General features: G+C 46.2%; 1 protein-coding gene across 1 annotated transcript in view; it reads left to right on the top strand.

The window, feature by feature from the left end:
- Window positions 1-14,832, top strand: part of acer2 (alkaline ceramidase 2) — a 122,322-nt gene extending 107,490 nt beyond the window's left edge. The window contains exons 5-6 of the mRNA XM_072516942.1: window positions 7,499-7,636; window positions 8,447-14,832. Coding sequence (XP_072373043.1) covers window positions 7,499-7,636; window positions 8,447-8,633 — 325 coding nt within the window. The 3' untranslated portion in view covers window positions 8,634-14,832. The remainder of the gene's footprint in view (window positions 1-7,498; window positions 7,637-8,446) is intronic.
- The last annotated feature ends 635 nt before the right edge of the window (window positions 14,833-15,467 follow it).

The raw sequence follows: 15,467 nt of genomic DNA, 5'->3' as shown, positions 1-15,467 counted from the left end.
AATCCTTAATGTGTAAAAGACAACGGATAAGTCTGTGATGATTGGACTGCAATTGGTGCAATTGGTATTCAGTAATTAAAATAGCTGCATTTCTATATCCCAGTTCTGCATGGTCAGGAATGTAATTTGTGAAGGCGAAGGGAGAAATGAGAACGGCTTGTTTTAGGATTTTTACAGGCAGCCTGTGGGACTAACCAAGCTGGAGTTGTTATTTACAGGGAATAGAGAGTTTCAAGCCATGTTTGAAACAGTATGGTGTCCAATGGAATACAGCTGCTGTTAAAAAAAATGGAAATATGCTACACATATGCAGTTGGTATGCACTACCTTTGCTTTTGAGTACAGTATGTTGTGTTTCTAAACTCAAGCTAAATTTAGCCGGTCATCATTTATCAGTCAAAGTCGATAGGCACAAAACAAGCAGATCATTGTGTGAGATGGTTTTAAAGAATCATAGAATGTTCGTGATCTGATTGGTAATGATCTTGGTTTGCTCGTACCACATGCTGTTCAGGCATAGTTGAGTAAATGTGGAGGGTTATGTACTGTTTAATTCTAGACGTTGGTGGTCCATTAATACAGTTGTAGTGAAGACCGGGAGATGTGGGATACATCCCGTCTAGAAGCTGAGGAGAAGCTGGGGCAAAGACATTCCGGCCTTTGGTGACTTTGAGAATCACTGACAATGCATGTTCCAGCAGGCAGTAGGTTCTGCTGGCTTAGGAATTTACTGGCAGATTAGACACTGGATGGGATCGCCATGATTTTATATTAAAATAGTGTTGAGATCCTAATTTCATCACAGGACCAACTATGTGCATAGGTTAAGAAGGGGCGCGATTCTCTGGAAAAAATTTGAAGTGTGGTAGAGAGTGGGAATTGTTCTGAGCTTCCTGGCCCTCGGTCCAGCGAGGCCAGAAACGCAATTCAACATTAATTGGTCCACCTAACGAGGCATCCCGGGCTTCTCGCCGCAAATGAAAACTCGCCAGCTGATTCGCCGGGATTGTGCTTGCCAGCTCCCGGTAACAAGGTCGAGCAGCACATAAGCTGCACTTGCTCAGCCAATCCCAGCCAGCTCGCAACAATGGCACCGAGGAGACCAGCCCCAAGATTCGGGTACCCTGACCTGAGGAGGTTTCTAGACGCAGTGGAGGTCAGGAAGGATGTCCTGTTCCCCCGAGGGATGAGGTGGTGGCAGCTGGCAGCTCAGGGAGTGTGACCAGGAGGACTGACCTTCAGTGCCAAAAAAAGGTCAACGACCTACACCGGGCAGCACGAGTGAGTAGACACCAATGCGCCCCCCCCCACACACACACACACGCACAAGGGAGCATCCACCCCAAACTCTCCATCCACCCCCCTCCCCTTTCAACCCCACCCCCCCCGACCCTCGATCCACACATCCCTCCCACCACTGTAAACCATACGTGTGGCTAACGATGCCCTATCTTTGTCCCCTCAAGAAATGCTCTCCCATAACTGTCAGGAGAGGTCCCAGGCTGGCGGAGGAGCGCCAGACTTAAGAATCCTCGCCTCCTTCGAGGAGCGTGCCCTGGAGGTGAATGGTGTGGCCGAAGGCAGGGTGGTCACCCACGTGGAGGCTAGTGGATGCTTCAGAGGAGAGGAACGACCAGCTCCACCCGGAGGACCTGTCAACATGAGTAGTTATTGCCTTACTGACTGACCCGTCACTCCCACTGACCACATGTCCATTCTCCCACAGGTCCTCCGGCCCATCCCGGGTTGCATCCTCTCCAGCTTCCCAGGAGACCACCTCGGAGGAGAGCTCCAAGGATGCAACCGTGGTCGAGGCACACTGTTATCTCCCCCCCCCCACTCCGCTGATGTACATCAGGTGGAGGCAGGAACCCCCCCAGGCAAGACAGCAGTCGGAGCATTGCTGGATGCCTAGACCCAGCTGGGTTCCAGTCTGATGCTGAGCCTGTGCAACAGGGTTACCCGGAGTTGATGGAGACGTTAGAAAGCGTCCGGGACATTCAGAGGGAGATGTCAGCATCACTCCAGCAGATCCTTGGCCGATATGAGGAGTCCCAGAGGCTACGAGCACAGGAGATGTCACCGGCAATGCGGGGCACCGAGGCCAACGCTGCTAGGGTGGCGGCCGCAGTGGAGAGCCTGGTTGTCATCATTAGTGAAGGTGTCCAAGGCATTGCACAATCGGCGACGGCCATGGCTGAGGGAATTGGCAGAATGCCCGACTCGTTGGAGGATGTGACTCAGTGCCAGGCTGACCTTGATGAGGTTCTGCGGGACATTTCCCACTCTCAGGTGGGAATGGCCGAGGCACTGTGGAGCTTGTCCCAGATGCAGGTGGGCATTGCCGAGGCGCTACAGAGCATGTCCCAGTCACTGAAGAGGATCGCCAAGAGCGTACACAAGATGGTGCAGACCATGGGGTGTAGGTAAGGGTGGGGAGGGAGCGGTTCGGGGTTGTTGGGGGGGACGGCATTGTTGAGAGAGTGGGGACTTGTATTACACATTAAACACCCTTGTGCACAACCATTACGATGCCTCTGTCACTTTCTTCCACAATGCGGGCTGACCTACAGTCTCTTGGCCCATCTCTCCAGTCAACCCCCCATCCCCGTGGGATCCACACACCCTCCGGCCATGGACATGTTCCTGGAGCCTTGTCCATTCCCCTGGATGTTCGGATGTTGGCTGCTGTGTGTGTGGTGTTAACTCCCGCAGTGTTCAAGCACAGTGTCCAGGTATCAAGGTGTGATTGGGAATGACTCCCACATGCTACGTTGCCCGCCCACCCACGGGAATCCACTTGGGATGTGTGAAATTTTTTAAAATTTAGAGTACCCAATTAATTTTTTCCAATTAAGGGGCAGTTTAGCGTGGCCAATCCACCTACCCTGCACATCTTTGGGTTGTGGGGGCGAAACCCATGCAAACACGGGAGAATGTGCAAACTCCACACGGACAGTAACCCAGATCCGCGATCGAATTTGGGACCTCGGCGCCATGAGGCAGCAATGCTAACCATTACACCATGTTGCTGCCCTATGTGAAGTGCTCACTTAACCACGATTGGCAATTGCCTATTAGCGATAGCCTTCAGACACATGGCCAGAGGCCTCTGCTGTTGGCGAATGTTGGGGCATACGGGCAGGGACGTGTTGCCTCTGGAACTTGTAAACACGATCCAGGGGTTGGCATGGTGGTGCCGTGAGCGGATGCCCTCCGGTTGCCCCCCCCCCCCCAGTGTCTCCGCCGAACTCTCCTTTGGCGCCCCCTCCTTGCGGAAGGTCCCCCACCCCCAGCCGAGGGTGTCCCACCCCCCGCCGAGAACTGCGGTGGAAAGTCCAGCACGCCCGGGCTCTTTGCCTGTGAGCAAAGATGGCTACTCACCTCCTTGGCTTTAAATGAAGTTGCAAACTACCATCGCTGCTGTTCATGTAAATGCCACTTGCAACATTCTACAATTTTGAGCACCAGGATATATTTTCATCTCTTTCTTAAGGGATAAGGACGAGAAGAACAATTTGCAATTTTCAGAATATAATTTGAAAGGATGGGAGTATGTGTCCCATTTGATGAACCCATGAAACCAGTCCAGGAAATGCTGTGGTATGATGGTTCTCCAAAATGAAGAAGAGAAAATTAGTCAACATTTCCCACGCCATCTAGTGGATAATTCAAGATCAGCATTGGCAGAAGCTTTCAGGATACCAAGGGGCTGGATTCTCCCAAAATGGAGCTATATCCCCACGCCGGAATAAAAACGCTGGCATTGCATTCCCAGTTTCCTGCAAAAAATAAACGTCGATTCACTTACCTCGGAGGGTTAGCAGGGCCCTGGGGAGCTTCATGCAGCTTTGGATGCGGATATAGGCCCCCGCACCTCCGGTTCTGAGTCTGCACATGCGCATGGCGGCAGCTTCCAGCAGCCACGCCGAGCACCAGGGCGGACTCGGACCGCGGACCAACACCAACAAACTAGGGCCCCCCGATCGGCTGCGGGCCCGAGGATCCTTCCGGCCCGATGGCTGCCCTGGCCGCCCATAAGGACCCTCCCGGTGCCCAATCCGCAGCCGCCACGCGAGAGTCCCGACCCGCCATAGCATGTTATTTCCACGTCGTTGGGAACTCGGCCGGTCGGGAGTGGAGAGATGCTGGGCGGGCCTCTGGCAATGGCCCCCAGCCGCACGGAGTAATTCTCGAAAACGGCGATTCTCGGGTCCCGGAGAATCGGCAGACCTGCGCCGGGAACCGATTTCAGCGCAAAAGTTGATTCTCCGCCCCCGCGCCAAACGCGATCTCAGCGCGGAACTGTGGAGAATCCAGCCCCATGTTCTGGGTTAATACCTGGTGCAGAGGACATTAACACAAGGGAGAGGGAAACAGGTCAGAGGAAATGTGCAGCTATTTGCAAATGTCCAAAGTATAAATGTCACTCTAATATTTTGTTAAATTATCATTCTTCTAAATCCACCCACCCAGGGGTGAGGATATAACATGTGAGGGGACATGTGAGGGGAGGTGGTTTTGAGTGTAAGCAGTAAATTCCCACAAAGTGACATTGGGTCAGGATCCCAATATCATTCAGCTCTTTTCATGTTCCGCCCAGATGGTTTGAAGCTGAGTGGAGACCCCCCCACCCCTCCCCCGCCCTTTGTAGCTTTTGAATAATTAATGAAAATATTCAATTAGGATTTGGATTTTGTTTATTGTCACGTGTACCGAGGTACAGTGAAAAGTATTTTTCTGCGAGCAGCTCAACAGATCATTTTGTACATGAAAAGAAAAGGAAATAAAAGAAAATACATAATAGGGCAACACAAGTTACACAATGTAACTACATAAACACCGGCATCGGGTAAAGCATACAGGGGTGTAGTATTAATGAGGTCAGTCCATGAGGAGGTTGTTTAGGAGTCTGGTAACAGGGGGGAAGAAGCTGTTTTCGAGTCTGTTTGTGCGTGTTCTCAGACTTTTGTATCTCCTGCCCGATGGAAGAAGTTGGAAAAGTGAGAAAGTCAGGTGGGAGGGGCCTTTGATTACGCTGCCCGCTTTCCCCAGGCAGCGTGAGGTGTAGATGCAGTCAATGGATGGGAGGCAGGTTTGTGTGATGGACTGGGCTGTGTTCACGACTCTCTGAAGTTTCGTGCGGTCCTGGGCCGAGCAGTTGCCATACCAGGCTGTGATGCAGCCAGATAGGATGCTTTCTGTGGTGCATCTGTAAAAGTTGGTAAGAGTTTATGTGGACATGCCGAATTTCCTGAGGAAGTATAGGCGCTGTTTGTTTTCTTGGTGGTAGCGTCGATGTGGGTGGACCACGACAGATTTTTGGAGATGTGTGTACCCCTAGGAATTTGAAACTGCTAACCATCACCACCTCGGCCCCGTTGATACTGACAGGGGTGTGTACAATTCTTTGCTTCCTGAAGTCAATGACCAGCTCTTTAGTTTTGCTGGCATTGAGGGAGAGATTGTTGTCGCTGCACCACTCCACTCGTCGTTATTCTGGCCCACTATGGTCATATCGTCAGCAAACTACTAGATGGACTTGGAACCAGATTTTGCCACGCAGTCGTGTGTGTACAGGGAGTAGAGTAGGGGACTAAGTACGCAGCCTTGTGGGGCCCCGGTATTGAGGACTATTGTGGAGGAGATGTTGTTGTTTATTCTTACTGATTGTGGTCTGTGGTCAGAAAGTCGAGGATCCAGTTGCAGAGTGAGGAGACAAGTCCTAGGTTTTGATCAATAAGTTCTGTTTTAACCAAGAATTCTACCATCAACAGCTAGCAGATCTGTTTCCCAAGTCATCAGCAACTTACCAGGGTCACAGGGCAGCACGGTGGCACAGTGGTTAGCATTGCTGCCTCACGGCGCTGATGTCCCAGGTTCGATCCCGGCTCTGGGACACTGTCCGTATGGAGTTTGCACATTCTCCCCATGTTTACATGGGTTTCGCCCCCAAAACCCAAACGATGTGCAGGGGAGGTGGATTGGCCACGCTAAATTGCCCCTTAATTAGTAAAAATTAATTGGGTACTCTAAATTTTTTTTAAACTTACCAGGGTCACTGGGGTGTGTGCAGTGGGGGATGTTTCGTCAATGAAACTGACATGCTGGGAAGCCTTTTATCGCTGAAACTGAAGAGCTGCAGCCATGGCCATGTGAGAGGCTAGTTCTCACTGCACTCCTGCTCGGAGAATGATTTTTCAGTGCCTGACAGGTGATCACCAACTTCTTGGAGGTCACTCACCTTGTCTTGCACTTCCCTCACCTTCAGCTGCACTTCCCTGCTGTCAGTCTTTAGAAACAGCTTATGAAGTTCTTGCCGCAACACCAACAACAATAGTGGGAGCAGCACCAGCACCATCTGCCTTCTCCTCAGCCACATGCGTCTTCACAGGGCAGAGGGGTTGGATGTAGAACTCTAACTCCAAAGAGGCAAGGCCCCCAACATAAGGGTCTGCAGGCATAGGATTAGCACCAGTGATCACCCGTGCCTGAGGAGGCTTATTTTCACAGCAGGCCATTACTGACACCTGCAGTCACCTGGAACTGGACCTCCTTCCTTATTGGCCAAGTAGACATGCTTTGCCGATGGCCGTGAAGGTGCCTGCCATTGAAGGGCCAGCCTTATAGATCGGCACCTCTCCATAAAGCTGTGTGCTCTCTTCTACAATGAGAGAAAGCAAAGAACTGAATGGCAGTGATGACTTGTGTGGATGGCAGGGAAGGACAACATATGGTAACTGTGAGGCTTGGGTGCGAGGAGTTAATAGGAGAGTGTCGGCTGCTCAGATGAGGATGGGAGGTGCCTGAAGAGAGAGGAATTAGTGGAGCTGCAAGGTGCGTTGTCCTGACGAGTGCTGTGCAAGGAAATGCCGAGAAGGTCAGAATGTGGGACTTGGCACCTGGAAGTGTTATGTCACTCACTTTAACTGCCCTTCTCAGCCCCTGGGTCCTCTTAGTGCACTAGCTTCAGGTTGGAGGAGCCAGCCCTCTGCTGCTGACTTCCTCGGTCACGTCTATCCATACCTGCTTGGTTGGAGAGGTTCCCCTCTTCCTTCTTGTCCTTGGGCAAGCCCACTTCATTACAGCCCCTCAGATCCTGCAGGAGGATCTCCAGGTAAGAGTGAATGATCCAAAGTCTATTCTTACCAGGTCCCAGGTCTATTCATTTTTGCGTTTATTAAAACCTCAAAAGTCCACGTCCTGTTGACTTATTTTAACCCATGCCATGGTCCCGTCCTGCAAGTTAAAAATCCTTCCCTTTGACAGATTCAGTGCCATCCCATCAGCGCTCCTGGATTGACCAGGGAATCTGTCGCTAACACTGTGGCTATGAGAAAGGACCTCAGCAAAGCCTGCTGAAAATTGTCACCAGGTTCCTGACCCACGACAGCTCCCGCTGTTATAGTCAGTTGAAAATTCTGCCTGTGGTTCTGCAATAAGTACATCACCTTAAACTTTACTTCAGTTATTTAATTTGTATTCCCTGCTGTTTCAGGTGTGAAAATGTTCGTGTGTACAAATTGGGTCTCCTAGCAGGGTTTTGGTGGGCACTCGCCCTACTGTGCTGGATTAGTGATAACCTTTTCTGTGAACTTTGGTCTGCATTCAACTTTCCATACCTGCATTGTGCCTGGTGAGTTACACGCTAACAAAATTATGATTTGAAGTAATGATAATAATTCTGCCTTATTAATTTGTTCTCCATGTTGTAAAATTGGATAATTACTCATGAAATGCTGGACTGAACAAAAAAGATGCCTAACCCCTGGGTATCTATACAACAAATCCCTGATTCTCCCTGAACTTCTAACTCCTTGACCCCCAACTATACCCCCAACTCCCACCCTGGTCCTCGTCCTTCCAGGCCCTCTGATCTCAATAACCCCAACTCCCGCGACTCCCTCCAAGTTCCACTGACCCCCCCCCCCCCCCCACCCCAAGTCCCCTGACTCCCTCTGATCCCCCCCCCCGAACCATTTCTGAAGAGGCCTGGTTCGAAAGTTCAGACCAGAAATGCGGAGCTCCCGCGTTCGATAAGTAAATAAGAGAAAGTGGCAATCTGACGGGTGATTGCCATCCCGGAGTCGATCTGACCCAGTGTTCTGTTGATATTATCTCAATTCTAAGCAGCATTATGCCACGCAAACTCTGTTATTGCTAATTTAACAGTCATGTGAAGCATCTGTTAATGTAACTGATAGAAACAACAAGTGGAAGTGAGATTATTTTTCAGAAAGTTGCTGGCATAAATTCGTATTGTACTCTTATGTTTAGTCAAGCCAATAATAAAAGTGACAGTCATGTGAAAAATGCTTCACAAGTTAATAGACTGTTGGGTTGTATGGGAATGCTAGGATATCGAGTGTCGCATGAAAAATGTTGTCCAGTCGCTATAAAAATCTGATTGCATTCTCTTTTTCTTTTTCTTCTGTTTTTATTTCAGGCACATCTTGATCTGTCTGGCTGCTTATCTGGGCTGTGTCTGTTTTGCTTATTTTGATGCTGTCTCAGAAATCCCTGAACAGGGCCCAGTTATCAAGTTCTGGCCTAGCGAGAAGTGGGCCTTCATTGGGGTTCCATACGTTTCTCTCCTTTTTGCAGAAAATAAGTCTCAGCTAAAAGTTACCTAAGAGGAAAGTGACAGATCTGGCAGCACATTATTGTCAGTATAAGCTTTGGAAAACTTTATTCCATGAGGGCTGGGGTGCCTCCCAAGTTGTGTATTTTGCACCTTAGGTCAAATTTATCTTCCTGCTTATACACTCCCTCAGGGGACCATACTTTCAACGGATTGAAACAGACCATCGAGGAGAGGATGATAAGTTGTTTTTGCATCCAAATGGAAATGATGGCAGGATTACAGTTTTTTTTTAAAGGAAAGGGCGTTTCAGAAAATACTGTGAACAAACTACTTGTAGATTTTTGTAATTATTCTATTAGCGCAGCAGTGGAAAGTTTATTTCTTAAAAAAACATTTTGAAGGAAAATCTGTGCATGTTTTGAAAACTGTAGGGCAATTCAGGTCTCAAACGGGTTATTTTTGGGCTAGGTCAGGCTTGCAATGAGATTTTGGGCAGGATTCTCCTGCTGTGTTTGCCCGGCGACCGGAGAATTCCACCTGAGGTCAGTGGAGTATTCCATTCTACGCGCCTCGCCCGTGGGGTTCTTGCGGTGGACGGGAGAACCCAGCCCTTAATTCATGTGATAGAAGACATTTTTTTTAAAGATTTAGAGTACCCAATTATCTTTTTTCCAATTAAGGAGCAATTAACATGGCCAATACACCTACCGTGTACATCTTTGGGTTGTGGGGGTGAAACCCAAGCAGACACGGGGAGTACGTGCAGACTCCGCACAGAGCCGGGAATCGAACCTGGAACCCTGACATATAAACCAATTTGTTGCCATATACTTTACAACAAGAAATCATGTTTTGATGGAACCGTAAGGTTTTAAAAGAGGAAAATTATTCTAGTATCACAATATTTGACTGTACAATGAGAGTTTTTGAAGTTTCTATCAGATTTATTTACTATTAATAATTTAAAGACGTGTAATTTTAGTGGCAGTAGTTCTGTAATATGATATTCTAAGTTGAAGCGCAGGAATTTTCTGAGTTCATTCTGTTCCATTGGTGTAACCTCACTGAGAATGTGGTAGAAACCACACTGACACACCCAGCCACCTAATACACTGATATTCTGAGTAGACCTTTACCTGGCTTGGGAAAACTGAGAGGGGAAAGTTTCTTTGCACGGACAATGCATTAATTTCCCAGGGCTAGGCAGGAAGATATCCATGCAAGCCGCACAGGCACTAACTGTCTGCTCCTGAGAGCATTACACACTGTAATCAGCATAGCTGCGCCATATGAACAAAGTTCCCCACATAGTAGTTTCTCTTGTCCATTTTCTACACGTCCCTGTCCTGCTTGTGACATTTTACTACGTTAAAGACACTACATAAATGCAAGTTATTGCTGGTGATGGAAACATATCAACAATGGATGTAGTGCCCTCTCTAGCTCATTTAGCTTGCCATTATTAGCGTGTGATGTTGTGCTGTGCATGCGTTATGACGATGGCAGGGAGAAAACCGCTGCTGAATTTGGCCCTGTAATAATATGTGTCTCTCTGGTGCTACCCTTGACAACATAGGTTGGAAAGAAAAAATTTGTATTTATCAAGCATCTTTAATAACGTCAGGATATCCTAACGTGCAATAAAGCCAATCAAATTATTATTGGAGCTGAGGCATCAGGGTCGAGTTAAGGAATGATACAATGGTTATTCTACCTATCGTGCTTGCTCTTTGAATTTGTCCCAATCCCCTCATCTTTCCCTTTGGCCCTGAAAATTTGTTTTCTTGACTACCTTCTCAGTCAGTGCATTCCAGATTTTAACTTCCACTGCATTTAAATACTTCTCCTCTTGCTTCCTGTTGAAAAGTAGGAAATGCAGCAGCCAAGTCCCACAAACGGCAGTGAGATAGTGACCAAATAAACTGTTCTGGACAAAGAGTCATTTAGACTCTAAATGTTAGTTCCGTTATCCCTCCACAGATGCTGTCACAATCTGCTGAGATTGTCGAGCATTTTCTGTTTTAGTTTCAGATTCCAGCATCCGCAGTAGTTTGCTTCAATCTGTTTTGGATGTTGGTTGGGGGATAAATATTTCCAGAACGCAGGCGAGGATGCCCCTACTGCTCTTTAAATAGGTTGCATGTGCATGGGATTGTTTGCATCCATCTTAGACAAGGCTTTGATTTAACATCTCGTGGCATCACTGACAGCACAGTCTTCCTTCATTCCTGCAGGGATGTATCAGCCAAGACAAAGTGCTCAAGTGTCTGGAATGGGTCTTGAACTCACAATCTTCAGACTTATAGGTGAGAGTGCTACCACTGAACCTGTTGTATTCAGCTCCTCCAGTCGCAATGCGCCCAAAAATCCATGGCGCACTTTGCAATTAGTTATCTGATACCTAGATATGGACATGTCTGAACGTCCTCTATTTAAAAATCAGCAAAATGTCAGCCATCCTTATCAGCTAACACTTCTGGGAGATTTTTTACCTGAAAAAATGTTAGGGTTTGGGTCAGATGGGCGGCTGAAGTGTTAACTGAATCCTGACCCATATCTTCCTCTAACTTGTCCATTCCGTTGGGGTGGTGGGCGGGTGTGTAACCAACCTGCTCCAAGGAGTTGAGTTTGCACTTTAGATGTTATAAGCTTAATTATTATTCAAGATTTGAAATTTCATTCTCGACACCTAGGTTTCCTTAGCCTTGGGTTAGGTTCTAACAGCTAAACCCAGGCTTGGATGACTGGTTGGAGGAGGTAAGTGCCTTGTTACTTGCCTGCTGAATCCAGCATACCTTTTACAGACAATCTTTCAGTTGATTTGCAATAGAAGCCAATGTGATGTGAGAAAATATTTTTCACACGAGTGGCTCAGGTCTGGAATGCACTTCTTAGAAGTGTGTGGAGGCCGGTTCAATTGAAGCATTCAAGAGGGCATTAGATGATCACTTGAATAGAAACAATGTGCAGGGGTAGAAGGAAAAGGCAGGGGAATGGCACTCTGCCGTAACGCTCGTTTGGAAAGCCAGTGCAGAGACGATGGCCCAAATAGCCTCCTTCTGCTCTGTAACAATCCTGTGACCTGCCTGAGCAGCCCCCTGTGACTGGGCACCCACCACCACTGATCTTTCCTTGAACTTCCCCACAAGGCTTACTATTCTCCATCTCAGCCCATGCTCTTCCCCACAAACCCCTTGACCTTCCCACCCCCATGAGGATTTGATTGCCTCTTCATGGAACTCTGGGATCAGCTATCCTGTCCCCTCATCCAACATTCCTCTTTCACATCCAATTTGTTACCATGCCAACTTTCTTAACAGCTCCAAAACATTTAGCTTCCAGCTCTCTTCCCCTGCTGTTGAAACTCTAATCAACACCATTGCTGTCTTGAGGTTTGATTTATCCAACATTCATAAAGCCCTTTCGAAGCCAGAACTAATCAAGATGCTCATCCACAGCCACAATATCATTTCCATTTTCCATTTGTTTTCTGTGCCTCTAATCGTTATCCTCACCTTCACGTCTTTTCATACCATCAGCAATGTCCTCTAGCTTCGCATTTACTCTTCTTCGCTGTTAGTGGTGCTTCTTTTAGTCGTAATGTCCTTGCATTCTGGAACTGTCTTCCACTACAACTTTGTCTTGTCTCCCTGCTGTCAGCTTTCAGGAGATTCTTAATGATCCACATCATTAACTAGGCCTCCAGCACTCTCAAATCTTAACCTTTCCCCTTTCGCTTGATGTGCACCACCCTGTAAATTTCTCTGAGGTATCTCTCTGTGTGGGAGGACAACTGGAAAAGTTGCAAGTTACTGTTTTATGGAAAGCGGGTTTGGTTTTAATAGGGATCATTTCCTCTATCCCACAATTACTTGCCAAACTATTATTTTCCAGTTAACCGTTACAGTGGTGATAAGTGTGCAATTTTATGTCACTTCATTGAATAGCATGTTATTAATTTGTCTGTGGGAACTTCCTGTGTGTATATTAATTAATGGTGTTTTAAAGATAAATCATTTTCCCATTATGCTACACAATCCATTTTTTTGAGATGGCAGGTTCTAAATTTTGACATTAAAGCAACAATACTGAAAGTCAATACAAAGACACTCAGAAATGCTGTTGTCAGATACTAATGTATGAATCTCTAAACCATTTGTCTGAAGTTATTTTTATTTTTAAAATAAATTTAAAGTGCCCAATTATTTTTTTTCCAATTAAGGGGCAATTTACCATGGCCAATCTATCTACCCCGCACATCTTTGGGTTATGGGGGGTGAAAGCCACGCAAACATGGGCAGAATGTGCAAATTCCACACGGACAGTAACCGGGGGGCCGGGATCAAACTCGGGTCCTCGGTGCCGTGAGGCAGCATTGCGAACCGCTGCACCACCGCGCCACCATTAAAATTATTTTCTTACCTACATTAGTGGACGTGTTACTCTATTTTAAAATAGGTTTTAGGAAGAAAGAAACTGAATTAGCTCATTTTTTGTTCTCTCTCACTTCCCTTACACTTCTTCTGTCCTTGTCTCTTTCTCGTTCCTTTTCATACTTTCTCTCATTCTCTTCTTGCTGCTCCTATTTATTTTTTTATTATCTCTCTTAATTTTTCTTTCTTTCCCTCGTTCCCCATTCCTAATTTTCTCTCTTTAGTTTGCTCTGATTTTTGTTCCAGTTTTTCATTCCCTCTAACTCTTTCCTTGTTATTTCTTCTCTTCTTTCCTGTTTCTCTCATTCCGTTGTCTTTCAACTCCTCTTGCTCACATATTTACTGGCAGCAGTAGGGGTTGGCCTCATCATCTAGAGTTTTCAATGGGGGTTTGCAAGGCCAAAACAGGGCTCAGTGGCAACACTCCCAACTCAAGAAATTATTCAAATCCTACACTGGTGAGCACAGGGGCTGGTTTAGCTCATTTGGCTAGACTGTTGTTTGTGATGCAGAGCAAGGCCAGCAGTGTGGGTTCAATTCCCTGCTGAGGTTATTCATGAAGGCCCCACCTTCTCAACCCTGCCCCTCATCTGAGGTGTGGTGATCCTCAGGTTAGATCGTCACCTGAGGATCCAGCTCTCCCCCTTCAAAGGGGAAAGCAGTCTATGGTCATCTGGGACTATGGCGACTTTATTGTACAGTACTGAACTGTACTTTTGTCAGTGGTGATGTTAAACCGAGGTGGAGGTAAAAGATCTGATGACATTCTTCAAAGAGCGGGGAATTTCTCCTCGTGTTTTGCTCAAAAAAAATCATCCCTCAATTAGCACAATTAAAAAACAGAAAATTCTGGAAATGCTCAAACTTCTGACGAAGGATCAATGACCTGAAACATTAACTCATTTTTTGTTCTTTCCATAGATGTTGCCAGAACTGCAGAGCATTTCCAGTATTTTCTGTTTCTTGTTACAGGTTTCCAGAATCCACAATAACCTGTAGCGTATTTTCCAAGACATTTTTGTGTTATTTTTAGTTCCTTAAAATTGCTATAATACCTGAAGGGATAGTGTTGTGAGCTCTGAATTTGCAAACTTGTCCCACAGTTTTCAGGTTCACCTGTTTTATTTTCCAAAGATATTTTATTGTCTCTTCCCATGCTAGATTTTACCATGATCCATGACATGCCTCAATTACATGACCCCACTTTGTTGCTACCTGCAGGGAGTTACATGTAGGGGTAGTTCCCCACCTCTGACCAGTACTTTGTCAGGCTTGGATTCAGATTTTCTGCTGTCAGACAGCTTCCCTCAGTGACATGTCTGAGATTAGGTAATTGCAACAAACAGCTTACTTTGTATCATAAAGTGTTGCGATGGCATTCAAACTCCAAACATACTGCACCATCACCCCTGTTTTCATTAAAACAAAAAGAGCAGTATTTTTAAAATTAATACCTGGAGAATCAGCTGACCGGCATCGGGGCGGCGTTGCGCGATTCGCGCCCAGCCCGGCGATTCTCCGACCCAGCCTGGGCTGAGTGAATCCCGTCCAATGTATTTTCTTATAATGGCAGACCAAACCATGATAGGTTGGAGTGTGCTGTTCTTCATTGTGAACGCATAGCTGCTGCTAAATTTCATAATGGGTTATTTCAGATCTCCTTAATCTTTTTCAAGAATATAATTATGGTTTAATATTGAAATTGCATTTATATAGTTAGTAAAAATATGAGGCCCTAAATAAGGGCTTATACTTTGTAAATGTACTTTGTCAACTTTTTTAATTTTTCTGTTACTGACTAAAAGTTATACGTTTCTATCCAAAATAATGAATAAAAGATTTTTATAATGTGAAACAGTTCCGGTTATTTACTAATGATTTGTTTTGTTACTTTAGCACTCAAAGTTTATGCAACAGGTTTCAAATAGAGTAAGATTAAAAATAAATAGAATTCTAATTGTCATTATCCTTACAAAAGAATTGGATGGTTGCCCCTATATTTGTGCCTCCATTTGGAAACGTCCTTTCCTGAATTTTCTTTATTTTCCTCATGTCACCAGTTCATCTATTCTCTGCCACTGCCGCAAGAAAGCCAAGAACATCCTGTTGTGATAGGGCAAACATATTTCCCCACCTCCCTCTGAAGAAATTATCTTTGTTTAGTAGCTTCTCTCTTTCCCATCCTTCAAGAGGTCGGTCTTGTAACGGATTCGTAACCTTACCTCATAATGTTCATCGCACTGCGGTATAAGAAACAAAAAGGCTATCAGCTTCAGTCACCAGATGATGGGACTGGCAATAGCTTTAATGTTAGTCACCGGCTGAAACCTAATAAGATCTGAAAAAATATTACAGTATTAATATAAAAGCAAAATACTGCAGATGCTGGAAATGTGAAGTAAGAACGGAAAATGCTGGGAAAGCTCAGCAGGTCTGGCAGTATCTGTGGG

The sequence above is a fragment of the Scyliorhinus torazame genome, chromosome 9 (assembly GCF_047496885.1).
Source record: "Scyliorhinus torazame isolate Kashiwa2021f chromosome 9, sScyTor2.1, whole genome shotgun sequence".
NCBI classification, from domain to species: domain Eukaryota; kingdom Metazoa; phylum Chordata; class Chondrichthyes; order Carcharhiniformes; family Scyliorhinidae; genus Scyliorhinus; species Scyliorhinus torazame.
Note: the sequence above shows the minus strand (reverse complement) of the source record. Positions and strands in the feature narration are given on the sequence as shown.